This window comes from Phyllobates terribilis, unplaced genomic scaffold (genome assembly GCF_046119375.1).
Source record: "Phyllobates terribilis strain yellow unplaced genomic scaffold, ASM4611937v1 Scaffold_2__4_contigs__length_985480577, whole genome shotgun sequence".
Classification (NCBI taxonomy): Eukaryota; Metazoa; Chordata; class Amphibia; order Anura; family Dendrobatidae; genus Phyllobates; species Phyllobates terribilis.
In genome coordinates, this window is record NW_027362762.1 from 616,347,091 (window position 1) to 616,374,015 (window position 26,925).

The 26,925-nt window shown below is 41.1% G+C and overlaps 1 protein-coding gene across 4 annotated transcripts in view; it reads left to right on the top strand.

Moving 5' to 3' along the window:
* Window positions 1-26,925, top strand: part of DCAF6 (DDB1 and CUL4 associated factor 6) — a 287,738-nt gene that overhangs the window by 204,734 nt on the left and 56,079 nt on the right. For 3 of the 4 annotated variants that reach the window (XM_073666525.1, XM_073666527.1, XM_073666528.1), the window contains one exon: window positions 9,530-9,571. The exons of the other annotated variant lie outside the window; for it this stretch is intronic. In XM_073666525.1, the coding sequence (XP_073522626.1) occupies window positions 9,530-9,571 (42 nt within the window). The remainder of the gene's footprint in view (window positions 1-9,529; window positions 9,572-26,925) is intronic. 4 annotated transcript variants of the gene reach the window in all.

The window sequence follows — 26,925 nt, forward strand, 5'->3', positions numbered from 1 at the left end:
TCACTTTTGGAGGGCCCCTGATGGGCCTAAACAGTGAAAACTCCCCATTAGTGACCCCATTTTGGAAACTAGACTCATCAAGGATTTTATCAAGGGGTATAGTGAACATCTTGAACCCAGAGGTACGACACAGAATTTGATAACATTAGTCATGAGCGCAAGTGCTGTCTACTTGAGATTGCATCGGGTACTCAGGTATGCACCAAGGATCGTGGGTGCTCGAGTGACATGCTCGAATCCCCACCCTGCATGTTTCACGGTTGTTAGACACCCCCAAAAAAAACATGCTGTGATTGCTCGTGTATGGCAGGCAATCCCCTATAACAGTCTCGAAACATGCGGAACGGGGACTCGAGCATGTCTCTTGAGCACCCGCGATACTCTGTGCATACTCTAGCACACGATGCAAATTCCAGTAGCAAACACTTGTGCTCAACACTAGTCGCCATATCGTCAAGCTCTTGTTTTTTTTTTTTTTTTTTTTTTACTTTTGAAAAAATACTAACCCTTACACAACTCTAACCCTAACACAACCCTAATCCTAACCCTAACACAACCCTAATCCTAACCCTAACACAACCCTAATCCTAACCCTAACACAACCCTAATCCTAACCCTAACACAACCCTAATCCTAACACAACCCTATCCCGAGGGATCCATTCACTATAATGAGGCAGCAGAGTTACTCTGGACTCCATCTGGCCTTTGTTTAGCAGTGTCCTTTTTTTCAGAAGTTCACAAAACTGGCTGACGGCACTTTTATGCACCCTAATAAAATGACGGACACCGTGGGATCACAGGCCGGCGTCCACGATGCCTCATTACAGGGAATCTTCTGCTGGGGGTTCCGTTTAAATCACGTATTTCAGATATTTACAAGGAAACCCCGATGTAAGCGCTCAGCGCAGAGCGCAGGAGAAATGTGAGCCGAACTGTGAGGACCTTGCCACTTACTAAATACTATTCCAGTACTGAGCACCCATTTTCATCGATCTTATTTTTGTGTTTTGTTAGAAATTTGCTTGCTGTGTTTTGTTAGTGATTTGTTTGCTCATCAGTTCAACCTCAGATATCAAATCCATTCAGTGACCTTATCTCAGGGGCCTTGGGCCATTGTTCTCGCAGCCAACAGACCCCTTATGTAGATGGAAAGAGTGGACACAGTGGAGCCGTCACCACAGGAGGTCTTACATGCAGTCTCAGGTAAAGGCTCTTAGAATATTTTTCATTGTTTCAGCTAAAGTAAATGCTTAAGGGGGAGGGTGTCATCCGTTCTGCCCATTCAGGGGACTGATCCCACTGAAGGAAAAGAGAGACATGATTTTAGTGAAGGAGTTGTGTGGAAGGACATTGAAAGAAGAGGATTGAGACCGTGGACTTGGAAGGATGGATGGATAAACATGTTACCATTATGGATTATGTAGTTTGGATTTAAACTGTCTTAAAAGGACTGTTGCTACTGGATACATGTGCTTTCATTGTTTTATCTGCAGTCTAGAGGATCGTGGACTGTGGCTGCAGACTATACTGGCTGGAGATACGAAATCTGTGTGCCAACCAAAAGTTGGGAGACAGTGAGTATGGCCTTATACAAAGCCAGTGGAACTACTGAACCCAAATTGGGAACGTGAGGACTGAGAGACCTGTATTTTGACCATTTACCTGGAATTGCTTTATTACCATTGATGTGATTAATGTAATATATTTTTGCATAGTTGACCTGCCGAGGTGGTTACTTACAACCCACAACCTCAGATCTTTACACGAGCCATACAGCGATCTTTGGGAGGCAGAATGAACAAATCAGCAGCAGGTGAAGAATTGGTTTTATTTATTTTTTACGCTGTTTCTCGTGCGGTATAAGTGATTATACGACTTTATTCTTCGGGTCGGTGCAATTACAGCAATACCAGATTTATATCGGGTTTTTATGTTTGGCAGCTGTCACACTCGAAAACGCTATTTTTTTTTTTGCAAATACTAGTTTTTACATTGCCATATTTTGAGAGCTATAATTTTTCCATATTTCAGCTGATAGTCATGTAAGGGCTTGTGTTTTGCGGGGCAAGTTGACTTTTTTTATTGGTATCATTTTCGGGCACATGACATTTTTTGATCGCTTTCTATTCCGATTTTTGGGAGGCAGAATAAACAAAAACCAACAATTCAGGAATTTTGTTGTTTTTTTTTATGCCGTTCCACATGTGGTAAAATTGATAAGGCAGCTTTATTCTTCGGGCCAGTACGTTTACAGCGATATTACAGTTATATTGTTTTTTTATGTTTTGGCGCTGTTAAACAATAAAAACTATTTTATAGAAAAAATAATTTTTTTTGCATCGCTGTATTCTGAGAGCTATAACTTTTTTTTTTTATTTTTTGGGCTGATGGATCTGTATCGCGTCTTGTTTTTTGTGGGACAAGATGATGTTTTCAGTGGTTCCATTTTTATTTACTTTAGTCTTTTTGATCTCATTTTGTTCGGTGGTATGATAATAAAGCACATTTTTTTGCTTAGTTTTTTATTTTTTTACGGTGTTTGCTAAGGGGGTTAACTAGTGAGACAGTTTTATAGGTCTGGTCGTTACGGACGCGGCGATACCAAATATGTGTACGACCCCGAACTAACAGCTGCTGCTGTCCCTCTGCTCACTCGCTAAATGCTGCAATCACAGCATTTAGGGGGTTAAAGTGCCGGGAGCGGTGCTGGCGAGGTGTCAGCTGTCAGAATTGGCATGCTTTAATAATACGTACCTGGTCCATAAGTATCAGGGCACAGAAACGTATTATTACGTAAAACGTCAGAAAGGGGTTAAAGATGGTTCTAAAAGTTATTGATTCAGTTTATGTACTTAATTTTTCACACACTGCTTCTTCATTTTGGACTAATTTTTAGTAAATAAACAATGACACAATCTAATTTGTCATGTGTTGTGCATACGAAGTTGTATGTACCTGATTTGAACACTTTCTAAAGACAATATGTTTCTAATCATGGAAGTCAAAGAGAGTGTACTTCGTTTTTCTCATGACTGTGTATATTGTAGTTGGTGTGAACCATTTTGCAGTACCAGGAGCATCGCCAATTTCAGTAATGTTTGGCCACTGGACAGGAGCCCTGAGAATCTGCTCTTACTTGACTGTATCCCAGCTCTGCTTTTGATTATCTGGCCTGGTGTGAAGACATTGTGGCATTGCAGACATTTGGTAAATTCTAAAGAGTTCATTTTTTTCTCATTAAAGTACACTCTGCACCCCATCTTGACTGAAATAAACAGAAATGTAGACATTTTTGCAAATTTATTAAAAAAGAAAAACTAAAATATCACATGGTCATAAGTATTCAGACCCTTTCCTCAGTATTGAGTAGAAGCACCCTTTTGAGCTAGTACAACCATGAGTCTTCTTGGGAATGATGCAACAAGTTTTCACACCTGGATTTGGGGATCCTCTGCCATTCTTCCTTGCAGATCCTCTCCAGTTCCGTCAGGTTGGATGGTGAACGTTTGTGGACAGCCATTTTCAGGTCTCTCCAGAGATGCTCAATTGGGTTTAGGTCAGAGCTCTGGCTGGGCCAGTCAAGAATGGTCACAGAGTTGCTCTGAAGCCACTCCTTTGTTATTTTAGCTGTGTGCTTAGGGTCATTGTTTTGTTGAAAGGTGAACCTTCAGCCAAGTCTCTTCCAGAGTGCTCTGGACCTCAGGTTTTCATCCAGGATATCTCTGTACTTGGCCGCATTGTTTCCTTCAATTGCAACTAGTCGTCCTGTCCCTGCAGTTGAAAAGCACCCCCATAGCATGATGCTGCCACCACCATGTTTCACTGTTGGGATTGTATTGGGCAGGTAATGAGCATACAATTGATCAGGTTGTTGATTGTGGCCTGTGAAATGTTGGCCCAGTCCTTTTCAATGGCTATGCGAAGATGCTGGATATTGGCAGGAGCTTGAACACGCTGTCGTATCAGTAAACCGCTCACCCATACAACCCCATACACACAGTCTGCCATCTGTCCTGTACAGTGAAAACCGGGATTCATCCGTGAAGAGAACATGCCAGACTCCATCAATTGTGTCAATTGTGAGCATTTGCCCACTCAAGTTGGTTACAACGACAAACTGCAGTCAGGTGGAGACCACGATGAGAATGACAAGCATTCCTATGAGCTTCCCTGAGACTGTTTCTGACAGTTTGTGCAGAAATTCTTTGGTTATACATATGCTTGTTGCAGTAGCTGTCCTGGTGGCTGGTCTCAGATGATCTTGGAAGTGAAGATGCTAGATGTTGAGGTCCTGGGCTGGTGTGGTTACAGGTGAACAACAACCTATATAGAGATTGGAGCAATAACGCCAAGGTAGTAAAATATTGATTTTATTATTTATTATAGTTAAAATATGATAACATAGGATAAAAATTTAAAAGGAGAATTACGAACATAAGACAGCCCTACAGGTATTGTTCACCAGTTGTTCCTATCCAAATAATCAATCATCAGTATGCAATCATGGAAGAGAAATCATATACTCTATGTATATATCCACATCATATGCACCAATGTAAGTTAACCAACATAAACTGTGGACTAATCCTACAAAAACAGGTGTGACCACTGAGGTAAATAAAATGTGCCCCAGAATGATGAAAAAATAAATGGATACACAGAGTTCATAAGCACATAGACAGTGCATGGGGAAAAGCTGGGAACAAATATCAAATAAAGGTATGCTATAGCAAATAAATGACCTGTTAGGCTGCCCCTGGAAAACCCCTGACGTGCCCTTCCTTGGAGGGGTAATACTGGAGATATCTGACCTGGTATACAGTGCCTTGTGAAAGTATTTGGCCCCCTTGAACTTTTCTACCTTTCGCCACATTTCTGGCTTCAAACATAAAGATATAAAATTCTATTTTTTTGGGGGAAGAATCAACAACAAGTGGGACACAATCGTGAAGTGGAACGATATTTCTTGGATATTTTAAACTTTTTTTAAAAAAATTAAAAACCGAAAAGTGGGGCGTGCAAAATTATTCGGCCCCTTTACTTTCAGTGCAGCAAACTCACTCCAGAAGTTCAGTGAGGATCTCTGAATGATCCATTGTTGTCCTAAATGACTGGTAATGATAAATAGAATTCACCTGTGTGTAATCAAGTCTCCGTATAAATGCACCTGCTCTGTGATAGTCTCAGGGTTCTGTTTCAAGTGCAGAGAGCATCATGAAGACCAAGGAACACACCAGGCAGGTCCGAGATACTGTTGTGGCGAAGTTTAAAGCCGGATTTGGATACAAAAAGATTTCCCAAGTGTTAAACATCTCAAGGAGCACTGTGCAAGTGATCATATTGTAATGGAAGGAGTATCAGACCACTGCAAATCTTCCAAGACCCGACCGTCCCTCTAAACTTTCATCTCGAACAAGGAGAAGACTGATCAGAGATGCAGCCAAAAGGCCCATGATCACTCTGGATGAACTGCAGAGATCTTCAGCTGAGGTGGGAGTGTCTGTCCATAGGACAACAATCAGTCGTACACTGCACAAATCTGGCCTTTATGGAAGAGTGGCAAGAAGAAAGCCATTTCTCAAAGATATCCATAAAAAGTCTCGTTTGAAGTTTGCCACAAGCCACCTGGGAGATACACCAAACATGTGGAATAAGGTGCTCTGGTCAGATGAAACCAAAATCTAACTTTTTGGCCACAATGCAAAATGATATGTTTGGCCTAAAAGCAACACAGCTCATCACCCTCAAAACACCATCCCCACTGTCAAACATGGTGGTGGTAGCATCATGGTTTGTGCCTGCTTTTCTTAAGCAGGGACAGGGAAGATGGTTAAAATTAATGGGAAGATGGGCGGAGCCAAATACAGGACCATTCTGGAAGAAAACTTGTTGGAGTCTGCAAAAGACTGGAGACTGGGACGGAGATTTATCTTCCAACAAGACAATGATCCCAAACATAAAGCAAAATCTACAATGGAATGGTTCAAAAATAAACGTATCCAGGTGTTAGAATGGCCAAGTCAAAGTCCAGACCTGAATCCAATCGAGGATCTGTGGAAAGAGCTGAAAGCTGCTGTTCACAAACGCCCTCCATCCAACCTCAATGAGCTTGAGCTGTTTTGCAAGGAACAATGGGCAAGAATTTCAGCCTCTCGATGTGCAAAACTGATAGAGACATACCCCAAGCGACTTGCAGCTGTAATCGCCGCAAAAGGTAGCGCTACAAAGTATTAACTCAAGGGGGCCGAGTAATATTGCACGCCCCACTTTTCAGTTTTTAATTTATTAAAAAAGTTTAAAATATCCAATAAATTTCATTCCACTTCACGATTGTGTCCCACTTGTTGATTCTCCCAAAAAAATTAGAATTTTATATCTTTATGTTTGAAGCCAGAAATGTGACAAAAGGTAGAAAAGTTCAAGGGGGCCAAATACTTTCCCAAGGCACTGTATATAGGTCCCCAATGTGGCGGCTTGAAGCAGCGCTCGCAATGACCGCACCTCTGACCGGAAGTATCTGGAGCCGACGTCACATCCGCCCAACTCCATCAGAAGCTTCATAAAGTAGGAGGGCGGAGGCGAGGTACATGGACGTGTCTCCAGGGACAACCAGCCAGAAGCAGGAAGTTGGAGCACACACCGCAGGACCGAATAGGAGCGTATCTTAGAAAACAGCTCCATATCAAAGCGTATGGAGAAAATGTGAATGGGCTCAATCATTACTGCCCTAAGTATCCATATTATCTTATTCAAACAGAGCAATACATGTGGCCAAATACAGCATCAATGGACTTGAACTATAAACGGTATACATATACGGTACAATCATATTATATATGTAAGATATACTGTGTGAAAGATTTGGGTGTGGAAATAATACTGCACGGTAAGGCTGCGTGCCCACGTTACGGATTACAAGCGTTTTTGCTGCGGATTTTCCGCAGCGGAAACGCTTGTGAAACGCTTTGTAATCCGCACCCCATGGTCCCCAAGGGGATTCCGCAAGTTCTATGCCCATGCTGCGGATTTTTCCGCAGCATTTATAAATCCGCAGCATGTTCATTAATTTTGCGTTTCTGCATGCGGAATTGCCTTATACAATGCAATAAAAAACGCAAGGCAATTCCGCATGTCGAAAACGCGCGATAAACGCTTGCGGAATTCCGCATGCGTTTTTCCGGGAGAGGACATGCGGAAATGAAGCAGAAATTTTCTGCTTCATTTCCGCAACGTGGGCACATAGCCTAAGAGTGCTTTCAAACGTACCACCACTTACTTTCAACACAGCATCAATTTTCTGGGTACACTTGCACAAATCTTTCTATCTTTTCATGTAATCCCAGACAAATGCAATGATGATGATGGGATCAGGGATCACTTCCAGGACTCCTTGTTTTCCTTTACGCTGAAGATAGTTTTGGGGTTATTGTCCTACTGCAGAAAAAACATTGGAGCCATTCAGACTCCTCCCTGATGGTATTGTGTGATGGATAAGTACAGTTAGGTCCACAAAAATTTGGACAATGACAGAATCTTTGTGATTTGGGCTCTGCATGCCACTATTTTGGATTTAAAATGAAACTGAGATACAATTGAAGTGTTGACTTTCAGGCTTAATTAAAGAGGATGAACAAAAATATCCTGTAAAACATTTAGAAATTGCAACCATTTTTCTATAAAGCCTCCTCATTTTAGGGGCTCAAAATTAATTGGATAAATTAACTTTATCATGAATAAAATGTTCATTTTTAATACTTTGTAGAGAATCCTTTGCAGGCAATGACTGCCTGAAATCTGGAAGCCATGGTCGTCACCCAACACTGGGTTTCCTCCTTCTTGATGCTTTGCAAGGCCTTTACTGCAGTTGACTTCAGTTATTGCTTGTTTGTGGGTCTGTCTACCTTAAAGGAGTACTCCGAGGAGATAAAAGAAAACAATTGTACTGTCCCTGCCCTCAAAAAAACTGTAAAGATGAGATGCACATTGCACTTTAAAGGGAATCTGTCACCACCTGGGAGATATCAGGCCTCTAATATGGGCATACAGGTGATAGAAATGTGAATCTATACCTACTTGTATGGCCCATAGTAGAGGTTTGATTGCAGAGAAAAGTGTTTTTATCACCTCTGTTTTCCACAGGCTTGGCATCCGGGGGACGCCAAGAAATCCCCGCCTAACTGTTTATTATTCCCCGAAATCCTCGCCTATATGCTAAATTTATCATATTCTCCCCTCTCACTGTCACTTCCAGGCGCCTGCACAATAGAACCCTGCGGCGCAGAGCACAGAGAGACGGGGCTGGGATGAGGTAAAGCGCGCAGTATGTGAGTGGCGCTTTGCGCATGCCCGGGAAGTCAGGGGGCACAGTGCATGTCACAGGGCCCTGTGACGAGCAGGGAAAGGGGGGAATATGATAATTAAGCATATAGATGGAGATTTGGGGGAATAATAAGCACATAGGCGGGGATTTCTTTGCGTCCGGGGGACGCCAAGCCTGTGGAAAACAGAGGTGATAAAAACACTTTTCTCTGCAATCAGACCTCTACTATGGGCCATACAGGTAAGTATAGATTTACTTTTCTATACCCTGTATGCCCATATAAGAGATCTGACAGATTCCCTTTAATTATCTTTATAACACTTGTAATTCCGAGGTGTTTTGTTGCTGCGCTAAGTCTTGCCATGTTATGTTATCTGTGAAATGTAGTGTCTTCCACAATCTCACCTTTGTAGCAGAGTTTGGATGTTACTCGCCCATATTTAAGCTTCTTGCAGCTATTTCAATTAATGACTGTGTTTCACCTAAATATGAAAAGGATTATCATTATAACCTGTTTTATTAAATTCGTTACTCATAGACTATACTTCTACAAAATCCATGACACTTTTGCAAGTGTACTTAGAATTGATGTTCTTTTGGAGGCATGTGGTCACACCAAATATGGATTGGATTAAGAAGGAATTATCTTTGCATGTTAATTATTAAAAAAAGATCTATTAGCACTTTTATTTTTAAAGCATGCTTACTTTTTATCATTTCCACACCTCCATAAAACTTTTTTACTGTACGGTACATATTATTTATAGTATGCATGTTTGTGTATAACGTTGCACTTCATTGATATGGGTTAATAAACAAAACCCTCTTTTTTTTTTCCACCCTTTTTTTTTTTTTTTTTATCAGCGGACTAAAGTTGCTGTAAAGCCTTTATTGTGTTTACCGGATATAGCTTTTTGTAATTCCTTGTATTGCAACTCACTTCAGTTAAATCCTATTCAAGTGAATATTAATTACAGCCACTAGTTAAAAGCTGCTGTGCTTGGCAAACATTGAAGGGGACGTGGGCTTTCAGGCAATTGAGTGGTAGGAGTTTGATCACCACACATCTGACCTTGATTGCCTACCCTGTGGATAGGCTATATCCGTATTGTAGTCTAGGAAAATCTCTTTATACATGGCATAAAGTGATTTAGAAGAAACATTTCTTTAATGTTTTTTAGTAATCTATGTCTTCTCATCCTGACAGATTAAGTGTCGGAGGGCCGTCAGTAAGTGATAGATTAACAAGGTAATTTATATACATTTTGACTGGTAAGATTTAACTAACAAGTTTGCTGCATGAGATTTAAAAAGTAACACAAATATAGTCTACAAGCTTGAAATTTAATTATAGGTTAAGAAATGATTTGCTAATAAGCAAATCTTTTTTTCGTATTGTAAACCTATTTTTTAATTTTGCTATATATGACAGGAGTATTTGTGATTTTATTATAAGCACAAAAATTAATCTGAATCTAATATAATATTTTTTATTTAAATTAGAAAAAAAAACTCCGACAATATTGGTAATATAATACAGGGTGGGCCATTTATATGGATACACCTAAATTAAATGGGAATGGTTGGTGATATCAACTTCCTGTTTGTGGCACATTACTATATGGGAGGGGGAAAACTTTTCCAGATGGGTGGTGACCACGGCGGCCATTTTGGATCCAACTTTATTTTTTTCAATGGGAAGAGGGTCATGTGACACATCAAACGTATTGAGAATTTCATAAGAAAAACAATGGTGTGCTTGGTTTTAACGTAACTTTATTCTTTCATGAGTTTTTTACTAGTTTATGACCACTTATAAAATGTGTTCAAAGTTCTGCCCATTGTGTTGGATTGTCAGTGCAACCCTCTTCTCCCACTCTTGACACACTGATCGCAACACCGCAGAAGAAATGCTAGCACAGGCTTCCAGTATCCGTTGTTTCAGATGCTGCACATCTCGTATCTTGACAGCATAGACAATTTCCTTCAGATGACCCCAAAGATAAAAGTCTAAGGGGGTCAGATCGGGAGACCTTGGTGGCCATTCAACTGGCACACGATGACCAATCCACTTTCCAGGAAACTGTTCATGTAGTAATACTCGGACCTGACACCCATAATGTGGTGGTGCACCATCTTGTTGGAAAAACTCAGGGAACACGCCATCTTCAGTGCATAAAGAGGGCAACACATCATCATGTAGCAATTTCAGATATCCAGTGGCATTGAGGTTTCTGTTGATGAAGAATGGCCCCACTATCTTTGTACCCCATATACCACACCATACCATCAAAATACGAGATGTGCAGCATCTGAAACAACGGATACTGGAAGCCAGTGCTAGCATTTATTCTGCGGTGTTGCGATCAGTGTGTCAAGAGTGAGAGAAGAGGGTTGCATTGACAATCCAACACAATGGGCAGCACTTCAAACACATTTTATAAGTGGTCATAAACTTGTAAAAAACTCATGAAAGAATAAAGTTACGTTAAAACCAAGCACACCATTGTTTTTCTTATGAAATTCTCAATACGTTTGATGTGTCACATGACCCTCTTCCCATTGAAAAAATTAAAGTTGGATCCAAAATGGCCGACTTCAAAATGGCCACCATGGTCACCACCCATCTGGAAAAGTTTCCCCCCTCCCATATACTAATGTGCCACAAACAGGAAGTTGATATCTCCAACCATTTCTTTATAATTTAGGTGTATCCATATAAATGACTCACCCTGTACTTTCCACTGAATATTAGACTGGTAAGCATAAGTAGCACCATAATCCAAATTTTATCTTATGCAGTGTAAAATAGGCCAAAGAACTAGACATAAATACAAAGGTGTTTTGGTAGTGTGGTATGCATAAGCTAAAACATAGTAGAAATGGAAGACAGAGCAACATCAATTGGAAATGATAGAACCATTTTGGAATCCAATGTCACAATTGTTTAGCTTAGGAGTTGTGAAAAGATAAGGCAAGGTTTGTAAGGCTGTGTGTGCTACAAAAGTGAGGAGTATCCCCCCACCCCCTCAGGCTTATTGAGCAATAACCCATAAAAAAAAAAAATTTAGCTAGGGTGTATTCTGAAAAAAAATAGTCGTTTGGGCAAAATATCTAACGTCTTGCCAAGTATTTAACCAAATACTCATTCTAATTTTCATAAGACTAATAGTGCATCCAATATATTGGAATTGCGTGAGATTAGATAGACTGAAACACCACTTATATAGTTTATGTATGGTTTCATAGTATAGTTTTCATTTAAAAAAAACTAGACAAATACTTTAGACAAATGTATTAATGAGCAGCATATACAACGTTTGAATATCGTTCAGCTGTAACCAGCTAGGTAACGAATTTATTAGGTTGATCCACGTATAGATTGTGAGTTAACAAGTTTTGCAATGCTGTGGATCTCCATGAAAAGGGGTTCCACTGGCTAAAACAAAAAGTCTGCAGTCACTCTGTGTGAATTGTATATTGTTGAATCGTGATAGTGTGCTATGCGCACTCGGTCAAGATTCACCTGTATTCCCCGTGCCGATGGCCGGTGACATGACAGTGTGTATGCAGGTTGAATACTTGCAATCACATGCTAGAATGATCTGGCTTTTCTCCATTGAAGAAAATTGAAAGAAGTCTAGTCAACACAAGTCCATAAATATGTAAATCTTATACCTGCAATCATGCATGTAATAGTGTGTGCATGGCACGCTTTCATTATTCGGCAGTGTGCTTTCACATTGTGACTTCAGAATTTTCAATTCAGCCTGGACCACCCCTTTAACATTTTAAAATATTTTTGTAGTGCTTTTCAGATGGCAGAATCCTGATCAGGAACTTGTAATATTTTATGGGATGCTTTATGTTGTAGAAAAAGGGGAAAAGAAAATAGATTTTAGTTATCCATGGTGGATAGCCCCGACTCCGGAGTCTGAAGCACAAATGTTCTGAATTTTTAATACAATAAATGTATCTGTATGTATCCTCTTCCCTGCAAAAATGTTTGTGTTTTTTTATAGCAGGATGACATGAATTGTACGTTGAGAGTTGAGCTGCCAGCCATAGGTGCCTAAAAGTCCATTTGCACTCCACATGTGAGCTATGCTTTGCATAAATAGAGAGTTAAAGCAGATAGCCCTAGAATTTTTGGATCACGATATCTAGATAATTAGATAGTTCAATAGTATTGTGACACACCTTTTTTTTCTTGGTGCCAAAGTCCACTGAGTCAGTTGAATTACAGAGAAGAACCAAGGATAAACCTGAAGGGTTTACAGTGTCTGGATCCTTGAACAGGTTAAAGTTGCCACCTTGGAGGATTAGACAATAGTCCAAAAAGTCTGCAAGAAGTTGAAATAAATCAGTAATATAAGCAGCTCGACACTTGTTTTGGGTGGCAAACTCTTATGGAAGGCGCCACCTATACATGTAAAGATCAAGTTTAGCGCTGTGAAGCCAGGAAAGGAAGTATTTTAGAAATAACCTTTGGGAATTACTTAGAAATCAGATTTATTTAAAGTTATTTGTGGGCTCTAATTGTTTTTTTTTTGTGTTTTTTTGAAAAATCATGTTCTAGTTCAGTTCTAGGTGCTTTTTCTTATTCTCTAGATATATGCTTCTTAAATGGGATTCTCGTCCTCATAAATGGGTAAAGCTGTAAATTACTGTTAAAAAACAAGCAACAGTGAAATTTGCCTCTTAAAATCTTCAGTGTTAACAAGAACGGAAGGATTTTTTATTCTATTGTGTACTGCTTATTGCCTTCATTACCAAACACCTCTGCAATCTGTCATCAGTGGTTGGTTCCCTTGGTAAGGAGTATGCACTTTGAATCTCTTTGCCATATAGCTTGCAAGCGCTGCTCTGAAGCTGGTGTCATCACATGATTTCTCCAGCTTCAGTGTCCCTGTGCTTCCCCCATGCTACAGAGGCAAAGCTGCCACTGTTGGGGCCAGCGGTGCGCCAATCCTGCTAGTCTGAACTGTCAATCATTAGGAGTGCACTGGCAAGCAGGAAGCTGGGAGGCAGAGATAAAAAAAATAAATAAATAAATGAGGACACCCCTTTGATGGGAAATTATTCTAACAATAGAATTTTTTGGGTTCTCCTCCTGTAACCAGCTTTGTCTAATCAGCCTCCTCCAATTGAAAAACAGGTTTTCCATGTAAAGTGTTTTTTAATTGGAGGAAGTCTGTAATAACAAAAGGATGAGAACCTGTAATACTACAAAGTGATGATCCCCAATACATTTTTTAAAATTGCAAGAAATTCATCTAAAAATATGTTACTCTAATTTGACTTTTTTAGCTTATTTGATTGCACAGTGAACAAAAAATAAAAGCATCAATAAAATGTCCTTTTAACTGAAATAATCACTGTAGAGTTAAGTTGTTTAATTATTTTGCATGGTTCTTGTAGGTCAATTATCTTGCTACATTTGTTTTAGTCTACTAATCTGTTTGTGTACTAGTGGTCATGTGTTTGAGGAATCTAATACATGCCAAAAATGTTAAAATTGTGTGCAACATAGTAATGAATATTTTTTTTTTGATTAGAGATGTAATAAATTCTACAATATCAGCCATTTTACAATCTACTTAAAATACGGCCATAATGATTTTTAGATTACTAAAAGAGGGATATTGAAAATAACTTTACATTGTTAATTATACAGTGCCTACAAGTAGTATTCAACCCCCTGCAGATTTAGCTGGTTGACACATGCGGAATTAACTTGGCATTGTGACATTTGCACTGTAGATCAGCCTGGAAGTGGGAAATGCACTGCAGCAAATTTTGTTTTTGTTTATTTATTTATTTATTTTTTAAAACGTTAAAGGTTAATTCAGAGTGTCATTTATTATTCAACCCCTCAAACCACAAGAATTCTGTTTGGTCCCCCTAAAGTATTAAGAAGTAGTTCAGGCACCAAGAATAATGAGCTTCACATGTGTGGATTAAAGATCTCTTTTGCCAGCCTTTTCTGACTATTTAAGACCCTCCCCAAACTTGTGAACAGCACTCAGACATGGTCAACATGGGAAAGACAAAGGAGCATTCCAAGGCCATCAGAGACAAGATCGTGGAGGGTCACAAGGCTGGCAAGGGGTACAAAACCCTTTCCAAGGAGTTGGGCCTACCTGTCTCCACTGTTGGGAGCATCATCCGTAAGTGGAAGGCTTATGGAACTACTGTTAGCCTTCCACGGCCTGGACAGCCTTTGAAAGTGTCCTCCCGTGCCGAGGCCAGGCTTGTCCGAAGAGTCAAGGCTAACCCAAGGACAACAAGGAAGGAGCTCCGGGAAGATCTCATGGCAGTGGGGACATTGGTTTCAGTCAATACCATAAGTAACGTACTCCACCGCAATGGTGTCCGTTCCAGACGAGCCCGTAAGGTACCTTTACTTTCAAAGCGTCATGTCAAGGCTCGTCTACAGTTTGCTCATGATCACTTGGAGGACTCTGAGACAGACTGGTTCAAGGTTCTATGGTCTGATGAGACCAAGATCGAGATCTTTGGTGCCAACCACACACGTGACGTTTGGAGACTGGATGGCACTGCATACGACCCCAAGAATACCATCCCTACAGTCAAGCATGGTGGTGGCAGCATCATGCTGTGGGGCTGTTTCTCAGCCAAGGGGCCTGGTCATCTGGTCCGCATCCATGGGAAGATGGATAGCACGGCCTACCTGGAGATTTTGGCCAAGAACCTCCGCTCCTCCATCAAGGATCTTAAGATGGGTCGTAATTTCATCTTCCAACAAGACAATGACCCAAAGCACACAGCCAAGAAAACCAAGGCCTGGTTCAAGAGGGAAAAAGTCAAGGTGTTGGAGTGGCCTAGTCAGTCTCCTGACCTTAACCCAATTGAAAACTTGTGGAAGGAGCTCAAGAATAAAGTCCACATGAGACACCCAAAGAACCTAGATAACTTGGAGAAGATCTACATGGAGGAGTGGGCCAAGATAACTCCACAGACCTGTGCCACCCTGATCAGGTCTTATAAAAGACGATTATTAGCTGTAATTGCAAACAAGGGTTATTCCACAAAATATTAAACATAGGGGTTGTATAATAATTGACCCACACTTTTATGTTTAAAATTTAATAAAATTCAACTGAGCAACATAACTTTTTGGTTTGTAAGATTTATGCTTCTGTTCATAAAACCTATTCTCGTTTGCAGTTTGAAGGCTCTAACTTATTTGCATCTTATCAAACCAGCTAAATCTGCAGGGGGTTGAATACTACTTGTAGGCACTGTATATCTGTTTCCATGTCAGCTCAGAAGGACGGTTTCTAAGAGCGAGGAAATGGTGCAAAATACCATCGGGGCTTTATGATATTTCAGGATTATTAATTTACTGGTGCACTTCCCAACACAACAATGAGTCTCCTCTAATTGAGCATTTTGTAGCTGTTTAATAGATATTTGCTGGAATTTGTATGATTAATATTTTTGCGACAGCATGCCACAACACAACGTCCCTAACTGGGCTTTATTATATTATAAAATATGCTGTAGGCTATAGCAGACATAGATAAATAAATTCTGATTTAGGATTTCTCTAGATCATTAAAAAATTTGTTTCAGAGCTGTATATTTAGCGATCAAGAAGGCAGAGTTTGTAATAAACCACCTCTACCTTCTCTATGGGAGCTTGGCTGTTTCTGACAGACAGTGGAGCACAGGGTTATATCATGCAACTTCCAGCAGTAAGCTCAAAGCTTTAGTATGGTGTGTTACTTTCCCAAATGGCTGAAGCAGAGAGCTGATAACTTCACCTGGACAGCACACACACCCATACTGTCTTACGGGATGGCACTGCAGATCCCAGCCACCCTAACGTTAGTGGCTGGACAGAGCCTGAACCATTCAGAGATTTTAGTGCCGACGTCTCTATCACCAGCGCCGCCCGCATAGTATTCGGTGACTCCTGGCTAGAGAGGCAGACGTTGTGAGGGCAGGTCCTGGTGAAGATGTGACCGTTGCCCTGGTTTGACATCCATTATTGTTTTGCTTGGTACATTCCTTGTTTCCATTACATCTTTCTATATACAGTGGCATTTAAACGTTTGGGCACCCCTGGTCAAAATTACTGTTAACAGTTAAGCAAGTTGAATATGAAATGATCTCTCAAAGGGCTAAAGTTAAAGATGATACATTTCTTTTGAATTTTAGCCAAAATATATATATATATTGTGGTAAAGCGGCTTGCTCGGCTGTATGCGGAGATAGACGCGGAACGCTGTGTAATTGCACTAGGGGACTGCGGAAGTGGGTTACTGGAGCAGTTAGTTGACAGTTAGGGCAGTATCTGCTGAAATTTTCAAGGTCTTGGTGACATCCTGGCCAGTAAAACCTCTGCAGGACCTGCTCTTGTGTTTTCTCTACTTCTAGATGCCCACCCAAGACATGAGAATGAGCCAGATATAGTACCCTACACCTATAGGGACCCAGCACCAATAACTGCTCTATCACTTCCCCTCTCCGTTTAATGACTCGATAAAGCAGCTCGTCTTTTTGGTTAAATACGGGAACCTGGTGTCAGGTTACATTATCAAATGCGTGTAACATCCTTCATTTGAGCAGTACCAAAATTTCCCACAGACACCCCCAAATCCGGATTCTCGGCCTCTGGGGTCACCGTCTCGTCCTAGTCACCAGCAAGATCACACAGGGGGAACTGATCTGCCTCTGACTGCGACGGTGATGCATCATGGTGTAACCAACTCCTGTTTGAGACACTTGGTACCCCCTCTTTCCGCCACAAGTCCCAGAACAGGCTGAAGTCCTGCCCTATTATTATCGGGTGGAGCAGGTTCTTAACCACCCCGACCTCATGGGACTCGGCTCCACAGTCAGTTTATATAGTCACTCTGGCAATAGGGTAATCCTTGGCGTCCCCGTGAATGCATCAGATACCCACATTTTTTCCTGGAATCAACTCGTGTGGGAGTGTGGTCCTTATCAGATTCACCAAACTCTCTTGGTCAAAGAGTCCTGCCACCAGTACCCCATTTACGGAATACCCCATTTACACACACTGGACATGACTGTGGCCCCTCACTGGGCTGATAGTCCATACTGCAGGCGGTGGAGGCATAGTAAGAGTATCGGTTTCCCTTGCTGGCTTATGGCAGACTTCACCCAGGACATGCAGCACCTCCTGTAATAATAACACATGTTCGCTGGGAGTGTTGCCCGCAATTCTAACACCACCTGTGGTAAAGCGGCTTGCTCGACTGTAGTCGGAAGTAGGACACAGAACACTGTGTCTTTAAATTTCGGGTTGGTTTATTAAAACGTCATAAACCAACCTGGAGTCCATAAAGTAAACACAGCCCATTCGGCAAAACAAAATACAAAGATGCAGCACAGTCCGTATATCGGCCTGGGTCCGGCCACTCAGGGTTTACCACACACAGTTCAGCACAACACTCCTTTCTGGAGCAGGTCCCAAGGCTGGCTATTTAAAGCCCAGACCACTCCCTGGGGTGGAGATATGGTGAATGGCTTCCCACTCGCTCTTTAGCCATTCACCTATAAAACATGCCCTTTTAAATATGGCTGCTTAACCCTCTCTGCACCTACAATGCAGGAGCAACTTCCATGTTTCTCATCACTGAAGCTAATAGCCTCAGTGAAACACAAGTCCCCTCCAGTATTCTGCCAGTTACTAGGTCACAATATATATAGTAATTTTTTTACATTTTAAAAATTACCAAAAGGAAAATGGACTGATGCAAAAGTTTGATCACCCAAATCAGGGGACTGTGAGGGTTTGCGCCTTTTGAGGTAGGCTGTTGTGGATTTTGACTTGTGTTTAGGATCATTATCCATTTGTAGAAGCCATCCTCTTTTCAACTTCAGCTTTTTTACAGATTGTGTTATGTTTGCATCTAGAATTTGTTGACATTTCATTAAACAATTCTTCCGTCTACCTGTAAAATGTTCCCCTGTGCCATTGGTTGCAACACAACCCCAAACCATGATTGATCCACCCCCCGCAGTCAAGCTTGGATTCTGATTTGCCTCACTAGCAATCCTATGAGCACCTCTCTGAGGCTGCTTTTTTTTGGCACAAGGTTAGAGGAGGCTGGGGTTTTATAAAGCTGGGAAATTTGCATCACATGGCCTTTCCTAACGATGATAGTGTACAAGCCGTAACCCTAACGGGCTAATTAAGTTCTGAAACTTTGGGCAAAGTTATCTGAGCACACAATAAAGTAAACTACATTTGGTGTACAGTGGAGGATGACTGTAGTCCTGATGCTTTTTGGGGATTATAATCTTGTACCAATACCAGCGATACCAAACATGTCAAGATTTTGAATTATTTTAGTGGTGAAAAAAAAAATAATTTAAAAAAAAAAAAAAAAAAAAAGTTTTGCCAGTTGTCGCCTTTTTCCTAGACTCAAAACGTTTTCATTTTTCGATTGATGGAGCTATGTGATGGCTTATTGTTTGCTGGGCAAGACTATGTATTTATTGATATTACATTTTGATCCCTTGTTAAAGCATTTTTGTGGTATTGCAGCGACCCAAAAAAAAAAATTTTGATGTTCTTGGATTTTTCCATTTACAGTGTTTACCAATCGGGTTAATTGTTTTTATATTTTGATAGATCTGACTTTTCTGAATGCGGCAATACTACATATGTGGGTTTTGGTTTTTTTTCTCGTTTTTTTATCTTTATTTTTATTGGGGAAGAATAGGGGTGATTTGAACTTTTATGGGTTTTTTTTTCAGAATTTTTTAAAACTTTTTTTTACTTTTCACTGTATTTGTTAGTTAACCTGTGATCATCCGATCACATGTGCTATATACAGCAATGCCACAGCGTTGCTGCATATAGTTGAAATCATGGTTTCCTTTGAAGCCCACATCCACCCACAGGCAGGGTTTCAAGGGAGCTCCGTAATGACATGCACAGAGGTCTTCAACAGAGCGGTGGCTGACATAAGAACCTATCAGAGACCCGTGATCATGTCAGGGACGCATTGAGTGACTCACAACTTTGCTGGTGTGTTGTTTGACAGTGGCATTTAACAGATTAACAATTGAGTCTGTCGCTTTGTCCTACCCGAAATTGTTAGAGGCAGGCCTTGGCTGTAACAAACAGCCATTACCTTAGAGGTATGGGGCGAGCTCACCCCATGAGCCCGCTCCATACACCCGCTACTGACTTGCCCAGTTAAGGTAAGGGGTTAAAGGAAATGTGTCACATTGTTGTTTTTTTTTGTTTTGTTTTTTTTAAGGCTATGTGCCCACATTGCATTTATGAAGCAGAAAATTTCTGCTGCATAAATGCAAGTCCTCTCCCGGAAAAACGCATGCGGAATTCCGCACGCGTTTATCGCGCATTTTTCGCGCGTTTATCACGCGTTTTCCACATGCGGAATTGCCTTGCGTTTTTTATGCATTGGACTAAGGCAATTCCGCTTGCGGAAACGCAAAATTAAATGACATGCTGCGGATTTTTGAACGCGGCATAAACGCTGCGGAAAAATCCGCAGCATGTGCATAGAACTTGCGGAATCCCATTGGGGACCATGGGGTGCGGATATACATGCGTTTTTCAAGCGTTTACGCTGCGGAAATTCCGCAGCATATACGCTTGAAAAATGCTACGTGGGCACACAGCCTAAAACGATGTACTTTAGAAAACTGAACACATTGAGCTTTCCTAGGAACAGATACAATTACCACTAGCTAAAGAACTTACTGTATGTTTTTCTAGGAAAGCGGTTTATTTGTGAAAGATGAACAGCTTTACTTAGTACACAGCATTTCCAAGAACTGATACAACTAACAAATTTGTTTATTTCCTGCAGAATACATGCGGATCCACATGCAGATTGACATGCGTTTCCGCAGCCTAAGGCTGAGTTCACACGATGCGTATTTCATGCGTTTCCGCGGCGTTTTTGCAGTTGCGTAAACGCCGCGGAAACGCATGAAAAACGCATGGTAGAAGGGAAGCAATGTTCCCCAATGGAAATCCGCATGTGCTGTGCCCATGATGCGGATTTTTCCGCAGCGTCAACGCTGCGGTCAAAAATCCGCAGCATGTCAATTAATTTTGCGAAAACGCCGCCATTGACTTGCATTAGAACGCGCCAATTCCGCAAGACAGCATTTGTACTTGCGTTATTGGCGCGTTCTAATATGCGGATGGTACCCGAGTGTGGAGGAGAGGAGAGTCTCATCCACACCCAGGTACCATTAAAAAAGCTGTAAAACAAGAATAAAATAAAAAATAAATGTATATTTACCTTCTGTCGGCCCGCGCACCGCTCCTGCTTGGTTCCCGGCACTTGCAGTGAGTTGTAGGACCTGCGGTGACGTCAGAGTCATGTGACGGGTCACGTGACGCTGACGTCGGCAGGTCTTTCAATTCAAAGTTGCCGGCAGCCGGGAACTTTGTAAAGCAGGACAGCGCGGGCCATCAGAGGTAAGTATATACACTCTCTCGGGTCACACTATATAAATCCATGCTGTTTGCATGGATTTATATATTGTGACCTAGTTGTCAAGCACTTTCCAGGTGATGCTAAAATCGCCTGGAAAGCGCTTGTCAATCTGCATGCGGAAACGCATGTCAATCTGCATGTGGATCCACATGTATTCTGCAGGAAAAACGCATGCACAATCTGCATGCGTTTTTTCTGCCAGGGAGATGCAGAAATGATGCAGAAATTTTCTGCTTCATTTCTGCATCGTGTGCACATACCCTTAGTCTATTAAAATATAAAATGTATTCTCCTTCAGGAAATGCTATAAACAGAAAAATAATCAGTGCCAGAATTGCAGTTATCCAGACACCTCATCACCCCAATGAAATACAATAAAAAACATTGTATGTATCTCACCCCGGCTGTTCCCGGACATATCATGCAGATATCCCACCACTGCCACCAATTTGTCACGAACTAGCACTCCGCTGCCTCCAGTCATCTGGACAATCATGCAATTGACTTACAATTGATGGACGATGCCGCGGCTGCTTCCACTACTAGGCCAGTTATTGTGCACTTCCCAGTGAATGTATGTTATAATATTATATATACATCTGATCCAAACACATGCAATATTTATACATGAATATAGTTCAGTACGGTAAACGCCAAGCTCCACAATAACCAATGAAAAAACTAGCTGCCACCACCAATCTTTTGTACAGGCCGATTGGACACCCACGTCTGGTAACGAGACTTCAGGGATGCGGTTTATAGCTCAAGAGGAACAAAGCTATTAAATTATATATATTGAATCCGAAAATTAGGCAGTGTTTATAAAAATTTACAAAATATACTACAAAATGGACAAAAAATATATAACTTGTACAATCACATAAAATAAAATGGATAAACTAAAGAAACTACTAGACATGATGTCACGGAAAAGGAGCAGACCTATAGCAGAGTGGAGCTCTCCATTTGGAAATGGTACAGACCTATAGCAAGTTTTATCTCCCAGCACTGAACAGTGACTATAATTCAGAATCTGCTTTTAGCAGGTACAAGCTACTCCCCTTGGTGACATCAGATGGGGGATGGTAGATGGCATGTGGCTCAGGTACTATAAATTATGAGATCCCCCAATCCTAAGGATGTCTGCCCCTTTGGAGGTCCCAGGCTGGAGATCATGATTTTAGCTTGAGCTAGGAGATATGGCAAACCCAACTTTGTCCACCGGGAGGACATGGGGCAATATGGGCACCATCAGTTCAGTACTGGGACCCTCACCTTCCGGAGTGCCAAACAGTAGTGTCTTGATGAATACCTTCTGAAACTGAAGGAACGTCCCCCTGTTGCCTGCAGGTCAAAACAGCACAAAAGCATTGTACAGTGCCATCTGTACAATGAAAAGTAGTTAGATTTGAGAGTCCTTAGTGGTTGATTCCTTTTAATAGCTAACTGAAAAGATGGTAACAAGTTGCAAGCTTTCGAGACTACTCTGGTCTCTACATCAGGCTAGTATAACACAAAATCTGAAGAGTCACATATTTATACTCAACAAGACACAGAAATAATGCAAAATCCGATAATAATTGTCCGACAAACCGGCCATATTTAAAAAAAGAAACCTTTATTGAAGCATTAAAACATGATATGTGGTGGCACAAAAAGGAGCATCCACTACATAGCATAAGTGAATAAAAACTATATAATAGTATATAACAGAGCCAAAGCGTTGTACAAAAACCCAAAATCACTTCTCATACAAGAGGGTATAAAGATGTCAGTATATAAGGTAACTTAATAGCTCATCCAATATGTGAAAAGCACCAAGAAATATTATTGGCAGCAGTATTAAAGATATATATATATAGAAGGTACAAAGGTTAAATGTGAAACCTTTGTACCTTATACAAGGTTATATACTATTATGTACTTTTTATTCACTTATGCTATGTAGTGGATGCTCCTTTTTGTGCCACCACATATCATGTTTTAATGTTTCAATAAAGGCTTCTTTTTTAAATATGGCCGGTTTGTCAGACAATTATTATCGTATTTTGTTTCATGTTTCTCCGACGGTCTATATACTGTAGTCCACAGTGATATAGTCTGCATTATGTGGATATTTAAGGCTAATGCCCTACAGAAGTATAAATTTATATCATCTGTTTTTCCATTGCAATTTTTTAACAGAAATAATGCAGTAGATGAGACAAGTGACGTAAAACAGAAATATCATTATGGGAGAGTGATAAACAGTTGTGGCCTTAAATATTGGAATAGTTCATAGATAAGGAGTGTGATAGTTTTATTGTCCTGTGACAGAAGTCTGGTCCATGATTGTGATGCCCCCACATGGTCTAAGGAGCACATTCCTTAGTTGATATAGAAAGACATAAATCCATGCGACACATTCATTCCTGCACTGAGTGTGTCAAAGGTTGTCATTGGTTTGTATTCCTAGACCTGTCTATCTCTCTGAGATTTGAAGTTACCTTTTAGTACCAGTAATTCCATGTCCATGATACTGTGATCAGGAATACAAAAATGTTTTGCCACTGGTAGATCTATTCTTTTTTCTTTTATTGTATGGTAATGAGAATTCATCTTGGTTCTGTGGCAATGAAAATTCATCCTGGTTCTGTGGCGATGAGAATTCATCCTTGTTCTAAGTTTTTGCCCTGTCTCTCCAACATATAGACCCCCCAGCTGGACATTTGTAACATATAATTAAGTACATTACATTAGATGTGATGCAGCTTGTCCGTGGTCATTATAAATGGACAGATTTTACACTTTTTCTGGTTGCAGTGAAAAGGTTCCTGTAGCTGGTGGATAGGTTACCATCTGTGCAATGTACATGGCCAATTTTTTGTACCATACTTTAGCTTTTCGCATGGCACTGTATGGTTTGAGGACCTGATCTGAGAGCTCTACACCCCCCATGTATTTATTATAATCCAAGATACAATGTAGCTAATGTAGCTTTGGGACTTGTGTTGTGGTACCTTGGATAGTGACATGGGAGCTGTAGTCATGGTGTATGGTGGACAAGATAAGGACATCCCTCTTGTCCTTATACTTGACCACCAGCATGTTGTCGCTGCATTGGGCTCTGCTTTCGCCCTTTCTCAGCAGCTGCCCAATTAGTGGCTTAGGGAGGTCTCTCTGATTTTTTTCACATGGTGCCGCATGCAACTGTACCTCTGACAGTGAGAGTCTGGAAGTGTGAGATGCTGGTGTAAAAGTTATCTATGTAGAGGTGATAATCCTTTTCCAGCAGTGGGTGCAACAATTCGCACAGCTTGTACAGTTTAATTCCGTACATGGCCCTCTTATTGGGCAGGTATTGTCGGAATTTTAGCCTCCCTTTGAAATGAACCAGATATTCATCTTTAGCAATGTCCCTTTGGTTGTTAAATGCCTCTGCAAATTTTCTGCTGAAGTTTTCAACTACGGGCCCAATTTTATATAGATGTTGAAAGTTAGGAATGTCTCGGGGAGGACACTGCTCATTATCACTATATTGCAAAAAATTTTGGGTCGCTTCAAATTGTGTCATTGTCATGGCCATACGGAATACTGGTTTGCTGTAGAGAATATCAGTACTCCAGTATTGCCGAATCTCTGTTTTTTTGATTATGCGCATATGCAGCACAATGCCCCAAAATGTCATCATCTCTGCTGCAATTACAGGCGCATGAGATTTTGGGTGAAAAATTGAGCACACAAATTTTTCTGGGCCACCATAACATTAATTTTTCTTTTCTGAAAAAGAATGTGAAAAGTCCATTTCAGTGAGGCCTGTAATGTCAAATTGAATTCCTGAGCTGCTGATGAAATCCGGAATACCAGGCTGATAATTTTCGGGGAGGTGCAGTCCATGTGGGATCGATTGCTGTAGGGGTTGTCTGACGTTCACTACACTAATGCCCTACCTATAAACTTACTCGACGCTAAATATTCTTTTTTTGCAAAAGAAAAACGGATGTCACTAACACGTACGCTCCCCTAATGCACTAGCTAGGAAAGTAGCCGGCTATAACAAATTTTTTTGCAGAAGAAAAACGCTACCTCCCTACCTATAAAGCTACTCTGTACTAACTATTATTCGGATGTCACTAACACTCTGATGTCCACTACTTTAATATGCTACCTGCCTACCTATAAAGCTACACTGTACGATTTTTTTCTTTCTCTAAAAAAAAATAAATCTGACGTCACTTACACATGAAGAAAAAAAGAAAAAGTCCCTTGGCACAGACTCTGATCAGCAGCGATAATGATCAGAGCGCTGAGGCCACAGGAAGAGCACGAATGCTCAGCGCAGGACGCCATACACATGAAAAACCGCAAAGAAAAATTCAATTGGAAGAGGGGGCGAGGTGAGGGGAGATGGGGGGGTTATTGGAACAGGGATTGGGAAACTGCTGCCGTAATCACAAATCGGTCACACAGCAGCCACCACACAGCACAGGAGACCGATCGCACTGGCCACCAATGATTTTTTTTCTTTCTCTCAGGTAATTGGGTATGCAACCACTCTACACGCCAACTCTGAGGTCAAGATGGCGTGCGGAGTGGTGATCGGTATTTTAGATTAACCTCTTTGGCGCTGATTGGTCAGAAACTATTGTTGAGCCATTCAGAACCAAAGGGGTTAATCAGGAGAGATGACGTGCCGATCACTCCCCATCCATTGTGACTGCTGTGATTGGTGCTGTGTCAGACAGCACCAATCACAGCATGTCACATGTAATTTGTTTTTTTTCTTAAACTTTGACATATCGCTGTGATTGGCTGATCAATTCTGATCAGCCAATCACAGTGATTGCGTGGGGGAGGGGGGAGGTAAAGCTCCCCCGGGGTGACGTGCAGGCGTGCATGCTGTTAGGGACAACAGCCATCTTAACTCGGTCACCACATGATGCAATACCGAAAATAGCGGCAGCGTATATATACATCGCTTTGCAGGAAACCCGGAGCTCACGCAGAACAGTATATATACAGCGCAATTCAGGAAGGGGTTAATTCAGGGCTGATGCGCAAACCTCCCAGTCATGTGAGTAAATGCGTTATGTTCACTACTTCGTCACGATGATATGGTTATATGAGACATATTTCTAAGACTTACGTCGGTCACAAAAAAACATCCGGTGGAATCCGATGCCAGAGTGTCTGATATCATTGCCCTCTGTTGCTTTTGAAGATGGGAAGAGTTATCCACACGGGAAAAAAAATTCCCAACCGAGTCCACAGTAAGGGTATGTGCCCACGATGCAGAAATGAAGCAGAAAATTTCTGCAGCGTTTCTGCATGTAAAAACGCTTGCGGATTTTACAAGCTTTTTTGCAGCGTTTTTACATGTGGATTTGACTTGCGTTTTTCAAATGCATTGGGACCTCAAATCCGCATGCAGAATTGCTGTGGGAAATCCGCATCAAAAATGCTTGAAAAACGCATAGTGGGCACACCGCCTAACTGCAGCCGTACAGTGAGCTAGTATTACACTTGGTTTTCATGACAAATTTCAGCAGCTGCTCCCTCTAGTATTTAAAATATCAAAACTGTTAATATATATCTATATCTATTGTAAGGGATCGGCTCTGTGGTAGACGCTGGTTCACACACAGGGATGCAGTTCGTCGGTTCAATCCAAACAGGCGGTTTATTAAATGTCCATAAACCATTCAAGATAACAAAATAAAACAGCCTCTTCCTGGTACAAAAGGTATAACCGAACAAAAATTGAAAATAACCAGTCCATATAAAGCATAGGCTCAGCCGTTTAAATGTCACTGCTTTTCTCTGACTCCAGCTGGGTCTGAGCAGCACACGCAAGGCTGTTCACCTTGCAAACACACAGCCACAGTGAGACAGGACCATCTTCGACATTTAAAGACCTGGAGTGGAGGTAAGGGAGCAGCCAATCCCTCCCAGCTTTCAGCTGCTTGTAAAAACCAGACCCATAATCCGGGCCCATTAAAATACCACTTAGCACTACGTGTTATATATTATATAATTGTGACCTATATTTATATTGTGACAAAGTCACTGGTAAAGTGGTGGAGGGGAGATATGTTTCCCTGAGGTTATGGGCGTTAGTGAATTGAAACCGTTAAGTTTCCTC